General features: G+C 41.9%; 1 protein-coding gene across 6 annotated transcripts in view; it reads right to left on the bottom strand.

Moving 5' to 3' along the window:
- Positions 1–8,074, bottom strand: part of LOC111155775 (tetratricopeptide repeat domain 3) — a 123,632-nt gene that overhangs the window by 8,049 nt on the left and 107,509 nt on the right. For all 6 annotated transcript variants that reach the window (XM_022516164.1, XM_022516165.1, XM_022516166.1 and 3 more), the window contains 3 exons: positions 6,069–6,159; positions 5,541–5,642; positions 1,020–1,381 (listed from right to left, as the gene is read on the bottom strand). In XM_022516164.1, coding sequence (XP_022371872.1) covers positions 1,020–1,381; positions 5,541–5,642; positions 6,069–6,159 — 555 coding nt within the window. The remainder of the gene's footprint in view (positions 1–1,019; positions 1,382–5,540; positions 5,643–6,068; positions 6,160–8,074) is intronic.

The raw sequence follows: 8,074 nt of genomic DNA, 5'->3' as shown, positions 1-8,074 counted from the left end.
GAGCCTGATGCAGGGCTCGATCCCAGGACCCTGAGATCATGACCTGAGCTGAAGGCAGAGGTTTTAACCCACTGAGCCACCCAGGCGCCCCTATAATGAGCATTTTTTACAACTGGCATGGGAACTGCTATTGAGAGAACTTACAATATTTCTCAAACTTAGGGTAGATATGCCCATGGACATATACTTATTTTCAAATAAGCAGGGCTCCACCAACAGATGCCAGACATTAATTCTAGCCAATCATAATTTAACCACTACTTTGTTTCAAAAGGGTAATTTTAAAACTTGCAACTAATACTGTATCAAAGAAAATCACATGGGACAGAGTACAGAGGGTCATTCTGGGATGTGGATTCCCCTCTTCCTAGCTGTATCCTTGAGACACTGCCTTCAGTGCTTCTCTCCTTGGCTGAGGCAGGGAGCACTTCTGCTCCCTCATATCAACCTGGAGACTGAGGCCAGGGGTTGTGGTGCAAACACTCACTGGCTTAGATAAAGCAGAAATCTCCACCCTCCAGGACCCTGTGTAACACACCCACAGGCCTGATTCACTATCAAATCACACCTAGTCCTCCCAACATCACACCTCTAACAAATCAGAGGTACTAGCAAGGTGTTAAGTTGTTGCTGCCTTCCTTGCTAGGTGGTATTTCCTCCCCCAAATGATACGAAACTAGTGCTTTGCAGTTTTGTTTTTCATTTAGGGACTGCATGCTAGGACTGGAGCATGTTACTGACCTCATCAAAATATCAGCAAATTACCCTAGGTTCTGATGAGTGTCGAGTAACCAGGATTCAGTGTTTTCAGTCTAGATCCACACATCAAAAAGTTGGTTTAAAATGCTCACCTCTATGTTTACAAAACATAAGAAAAAAATGCAGCACCTATCTTTTCTGCGTAAAACAACTATTGAGTTGTTTCCACTTTAGCTCCTAACTGGCCTTAATGTTATCTGATCAGGAAACCTCAGTTCAATGAAGTATTCAACAGAGTCACAGACACTTTATATCCATACCTGTTGTAACATGGGAATACCACAGACAGGTGCTCAATAATACTATTGAATGGCTTTTTTGGAGACTGGCTTGAGCGGGTAGCACGTCCTGGAAGAACAGGTAGTTTCTGATCAGCCACAAGCCTCTGTTTTGGTGGAGTTTCCTGGCCCATGCTCTTGTACTCTGGCAGCTGGGTGACTTCGGGCTGATGGCAGAGCGATCCTGTTAATGGTGGGGAGGAAGCACCCGCTGGGCCATCACTGGCAGAGACCAGACTTGACTCCTCAGGAACTGCTGTTTGGTTTCCAGGCCCATGACTTGAAGAAGTGGAGGTTCCATGATCTTCATGGCCTGAAGACTCAGGAAGCCCCTCAGGAAGAATCTGGGAAGAATATACCATAGTCCTTGGATCACTAAGAGAAACATCCGTGCACAAGACTGACGATTTAGCATGACTGTAATAAAACTTGGGTGCTCAAGTGCACAGGAAACTTGAATACAATAAACTAAACAGTTTTGGTTTTAGAAAACTGCTGTTCATCTTCACTTTAAAATGAGCTCTACTGGGCTCCACACTGCTGGCCTCCCGCCCACCTCTCTGCAACCCCTTCCCAGGCTCTCCCTGCAGTTCTTTCTTTCTTTTTTTAAAAGATTTTATTTATTTATTTGACAGAGAGAGACACAGTGAGAGAGGGAACACAAGCTGTGAGACTGGGAGAGGGAGAAGCAGGCTTCCCGCTGAGCAGGAAGCCCCATGCAGGGCTCGATCCCGGGACCCTGGGATCACGACCTGACCCAAAGGCAGATGCTTAACCGACTGAGCCACCCAGGCGCCCCTCTCCCTGCAGTTCTTAATGCTTGTCTGTGCCTTAATGTGGATGTTCCTTAGGACGCTGCTGGGGTGGAGATTCACTTTTTTCCCCAGGACATTTCACATTCTTTCATGCCTCAGTGACTATGTGCTTGGTACTGATAATGCCCACTTTTTAAAAATTCTAGTCTTGAATGTGTTCCTCAGATCCAAACCTACAAATCCAAACTTCCTCTTAGGCAAATCCAAGGCCATTTAAACTCAGTGTCTTCAAAATCAGGCTCCAGCCCTGCTCTTCCTTGGGTGTCCCCCTCATGGACAGAATACCAGATTTGTCTTAACTCCCCCAAATACACACACCATGCCCCTCCCATCCCATCTCACAGGCAGTATAGTTCTTTCCACTGTTCATCCTAAAGACCTCTCAAACCTGCTCTCTCCCTCCAGCCCGACCCCCACTCTCTAAACCAGGACACAGCTGCTGACAGTGAGCCCCTCTCCCACTTCTCTACATTGTGGGCAAGCTGATAGCATCTCCTTACTTGAAACCTATATTGGCTTCTTAGTGACCTCAGGAAAAGTCAAATTGCTAAACACACCTTACAGAGTAAGGTTCCCTTCGTTCTGGCCCCTGGGTACTTTCATGATTTTTCTCACCAAAGCCCTCCTCTGTCACACTGAACTTCTTTTACATCCATGAAAGAAGTATTCTCTGTTTTTCTAGCCTCCAAATATGCTGTTTCTTCCATTTGAAACACTCTGACCCTCCAAATATCACACCATCCACCCTTTCTCAAACACACACCCATGTCTTCCTTTTGACTGGTTAGTTAATTCCTATTCCAGATCTCTGACTCACCGAGACCTCCAACAGGGAATCTTCTGCTGAGGCCCAGACTTCTAGGTTAGGTTTAATGCCTTCTAATTTATGCTGCTAAAGCATTTTTCTGCTCCTATGCAAAACCCTGGCACACTTTACTTATAATTATGGGCTTAATGACTCTCTTTTCCCAAACCCATATGCCCTTTGAGGGAACAGACCACATCTAATCTTGATCACCACTAAATACCCAATGAATGAATGGGGGAGAAACGACACACAAAGCTAATGGTTTTTAGGGACACTTATTACTTAAGTTCCTAGAACCCTAAGAGTTCCCAAGGCTTAGATATTAAAATTCTTTTGTGGGGGCACCTGGGTGGCTCAGTGGGTTAAAGCCTCTGTCTTCAGCTCAGGTCATGATCTCAGGGTCCTGGGATCGAGCCCCACATTGGGCTCTCTGCTCAGCAGGGAGCCCGCTTCGCCCTCTCTATCTGCCTGCCTTGCTGCCTACTTGTGAGCTCTCTGTCAAATAAATAAATAAAATCTTTAAAAAAAATAAAATTCTTTTGTGTATTTATAAAATTATATAAGCTACAACTAAAAATTAATAGCAAACATTCTACTGAGATCTCACATTTTTTTTCCCTTCCATGTCTGCCACTAAAAACTTAGAAACACATACTCTCTAAAATAAAAAAAAAATAAAAAAAAATAAAATAAAATAAAAAGGGGGGTCTGGGTGGCACAGTCAGTTGAGCATCTGACTCTTGGTTTTGGTTCAGGTCATGAACCCCTCACAACCAACCCCTCAGGGTTGTGAGACAGAGGCCTGCCTCAGGCTCTGCATTCAGCACAGAGTCTGCCTGCGATTCTCCCTCTGTCCCTCCCCGCCAAACTCTCTCTCAAATAAATCTAAAAAAAAAAAAAAAAAGAACTGAGAAACATAAATAAGTGATCTTCAATTCTACATCAAACTCTACTATCTTACTCAGTTCAACAGAGAGAAAAATGTTTTTCTATGGAGGGAAGAAAATGGATCTCAACAGAGTATATTACTCAGTTCAAGGTGACCAAACTTTTTTTTTTTTTTTTTTTTTAAGATTTTACCTATTTATTTGACAGACAGAGATCACAAGTAGGCAGAGAGGCAGGCAGAGAGGGAGGGGGAAGCTGCTGAGTGGAGGACCCGGGGACCATGACCTGAGCTAAAGACAGAGGCTTTAACCCACTGAGCCACCCAGGCGCCCCAAGGTGGCCAAACTTTTTAATGTTTTATTTATTTATTTATTTATTTAAAAGATTTTATTTATTTATTTGAGAGAGAAAGCACAAGCAGGAGGAACACAAACTTTTTATGTTTATTTTATTTTAAAATTTTTAAAAGATTTTATTTATTCATTTGAGAGACAGAGAGAGCATAAGCAGGGGGAAAGGCAGAGGGAGAGGGAGAAGGTGACTCCCCACTGAGCCGGGAGCCCGATGTGGGACTCCATCTCAGGACCTGGAGATCATGACCTGAGCTGAAAGCAGATGCTTAACCATCTGAGCCACCAAGGTGCTCCAAATTTTTTTTATTTTTAAAGATTTTATTTATTTATTAGAGAAAGAGAGCACGAGCAGGAGGGGCGGCAGGCAGAGGGAAAGGGAGAAGCAGGCTTTCCACAGAGCAGGGAGCCCCATCCAGGGCTCGATCCCAGGACTCTGGGATCACGGTCCGAGCGAAAGGCAGACAATCAACCAACTGAGCCACTCAGGCACCCAAACATTTTCTGGCAGGGGAAACCACAATAAGCCTGCATGCTTAGTATGCAAGGTACTGGCTAGAATGAGACTTTCAAGATCAAGCTCCCGAGTGTAGTCACCTATGTTAAGGAGACTTAACGCACATGACAGAAGGGTCACAGGGTGAGGCACAGATGTGGGCAGCCTTGACTGGGCTTTTAGGAAGAGGCCGAAGGTGGAGGGTGAGGCTGGTGCTCCAGGCTGGGGAACAGCCCGAAGGTCTGCTAGTGGCCGGACGGTGCTAATCAGGACGTAAGGAACCTGGTCTCCTTACAGCAGACTATTTCACAACCAGAAGATTTTAATGTCCCCAAATATTCTGAAACCTACCTCTAATCAACTCTCGAATAGAGTCCCTCTTTAAATTCTTACAGTCAGATCTCCTTTGGTCTTAATTCTTTTCAATTTGATATTGGCTGAGCATCTGCTCTGTGCCCATATGTACTCGAGAATACAATAAAGTGATACTCAGTGTAGCCATATTTTAAAGTCCACAATACAGAAATAGTTTTCCTTTACTGTGCTGCATATTTTAAAATACAGAGCCAGGTTCAGCAATCACTATTATTCAAAAGATTCAGCAAATACCTTAAATTAGCAGTAAAATATGACAGATCAGACCAACAAAACCTTTGTATGTCTCAGGTATAGCACTTTTTTGTCTATATTTGATGAAAAAACAAATCTTAATTTTGGTCCTATGCCCACAGTATCTAGGAATAAGACTATATCTGTAGACAGAGTTGGTCTAAATCACAGGCACCTGATCCTCTTGGGATTACTCATTCACACGCAGGAAACACATACACCAGTATCCAGAGAAGAAAGCAGAGGTACCAGCCCTGTGTTTACTATAGTCCTGTCCTCAGACACTCACGTAGGAAGACTCATCTTCCATTTACGTAAGAACGTTTATTATAAAACCTAAAGGGTTAACCAGCAGCACCAATAATGAAAGCACTAAGGCAACTTATTAATCCATTTCATCCCCACTCCTAGAAATACAAACAACAAACATCGTGTCTGGCCAAATAAGAAAGAAACTGTGGTTTACTGTTCTGTTTTCTTTTCTTCACACACACAAAAAGAAAAAAGTAAGAAAAAAAGAAGGTGTGACAGACTTACTGTGCTGCAGATAGGAAATGAAAGCTCGGGAATCTCCACTTTAGGAAGTTCACTGAGCCGAGAGCCATTTTTAACTGCCTGAATTTGTTCTTCATACTGAGACTGTAGGTAGAAGGGAAAGTATTAGGCTCGTCTAATAAATTTCCAGGGAAAATCAGCATTGTGAATTAATACTTTTTTCTTACTATATATTTACAAATGGTCAACAGTCTTCCAGGAAATATAACGGACAGGCAAAGTATCAGAACAATTATTTCTTGAAAGAAGTTCAAAATTAGATATTAATCGGAATGCTCTACAGCCTTATCAAATATAACTTCTCTAATATTCTCAATTACAGGCAGAGTTTAAGACAGATAATTAAGAAAACAGCATTACTTTCAGGAAAAACTTTTAATAATTACAACAAAAAAAATACATATTGCCTTTAACAGTTCAAAAAAGAGTTTCAGTGACACTAACCTATCTCCTGAGAACTATAATCATCATATAGGTTTTGAAAGAATTACAAAATATTTTATAATTTACCTTTGCTTTCTCAGTTTCTTTTCTAACCTTAGAAAGAAACGATTCCCATGAATGGACATCAGACTCCATATCAGGGTAAGTTGCAGAATCACTGAAACAGCAGAAAAACATGAAATTGCTTACTGTCTACTTCAGAAATGTTTTTAAAAGTTAAAAACACTAAAGTGCACATGAAAACATGTAAACATGAGAAAGACTACATATACATTATTTTCTTAAAGATTTTATTTGACACAGAGAGAGAGAGACAGCAAGCACAAGCAGGGGAAGCGGCAGGCAGAGGGAGAGGGAGAAGTAGGCACCTTGCTGAGCAAGGAGCCTGACATGGGGCCCGATCCCAGGACGAGGAAATTATGATCTGAGCAGAAGACTGGCACTTAACCAATTGAGCCACCCAGGCCCCCCAGAAAGATATATTTAACATGATCACACATGCAAAACTATTTTCTTAAAGATTTATTTATTTTAGAGGGTCCACGAGAGTGCTCACGTGTTGGGGGAGGGGCAGAGGGATAAAATCTTCAAGCAGACTCCCCACTGAGTATGGAACCCAATGTGGGGTTCCATCTCTCAACCCTGAGATCATGACCTGACCGGAAATCAAGAGTCAGATGCTTAACAGACTGAGCCACCCAGGTGCCCCACATAGAAAACTATTTTTAAAGAATTATGTATCTTGCAGACTCACCAGTAGAAACACTTGAGGAAATCTTAATTACTGATCAACCAAACTTCCCGAACTGGTGGGCAGACAGCATATTCTCCTGAATTTTAATTTCTTGCCCTAGATTTGAAGATCTGACCATTTTTCATTTAACATCTTTGTGTTTAACATCAAAGGCTGTTTTTACATTAAAAAAAATAAAAGGGCAACCTGGAACACTTAAACATTTCAATAAAACATCACCCTCACCTTATGGTAAAATAAAGGGTGAGGCCCAACAGACGGTAAGTTTATACCTCAGCACCTTTACTAAAAGTGACAAACAAGCTTTCCATTCCTAACTGGGAAATCAATAACATTATCAATCCATGGTTGTGTCAGTTCTCATTATATATCTTAAGGAAAAACCAGAACATTCCTTTTACGTCTTTTCTCTTTCACTTTCCATTGGTGGAATGAAAGAGTTCATACAAAATCCCTAAGAAAGAAGCTACATGTACTGTGGTGCTTCATGAGGAAGTTGACACTCCCAGATGGAAGGGCTGAGAGCTCCGTTTCCAGAGTTGCCATAACATGTAGCCCATGACCAGATGAAACACCAGCCTTTGGGCACCACTGGTCTCCACTTCAGCTGTACCAGTCTTGTCATTCGAATCAGCATATTAGTTTTCTCTCATTAGAAACGTTTTCTCATGTGAAAAAACTCTATCTTGAAAAATCAAGAAATAAGAACTGTTAGAAATTTTTCCATGACCCACAGAGGGTCAACACTGAGAGTTGAAGTATAAAGTAAAAAGCATAGAGAAGGATGAAAAACCTGACTGTGGAATATGATAAAGAGACCAGATGAAAAGTAATCCCTTGTGTGAAAATCCACACAGAAAGTGCTGAGGCTAGACTGAAGAAGACCCTTTAGAACTCCCAGGTAAACCTTATTCCAAAAACAAAGTTAAACAAAAACAAGTAAAGATTAGAGACTTGAGGGCACCTGGGTGGCTCAGTGGATTAAAGCCCCTGCCTTCAACTCAGGTCATGATCTCAGCGTCCTGGGATCGAGTCCCGAAACGGGCTCTCTTCTTGGCGGGGAGCCTGCTTTCCTTCCTCTCTCTCTGCCTGCCTCTCTGCCCATTTGTGATCTCTGTCTGTCAAATAAATAAATAAAATCTTAAAAAAAAAAAAAAAAAAAACAGATTACAGAGAGTTGAAAAAAGGACCACAGGTGAGTATCTTTGGAAGTGACATTCTATTCTCAGTCTACCACTAAAACTGTTAAGTGACTATTCTTATAGAAAGTAATTTTTTAAAAAGTTTGAAAATGTGATCATTCCAGAAATTTATTGCA

The sequence above is a fragment of the Enhydra lutris genome, unplaced genomic scaffold (assembly GCF_002288905.1).
Source record: "Enhydra lutris kenyoni isolate GAN:26980312 unplaced genomic scaffold, ASM228890v2 scaffoldscaffold43, whole genome shotgun sequence".
Classification (NCBI taxonomy): domain Eukaryota; kingdom Metazoa; phylum Chordata; class Mammalia; order Carnivora; family Mustelidae; genus Enhydra; species Enhydra lutris.
This window is presented reverse-complemented; position numbering and strand designations above follow the sequence as displayed.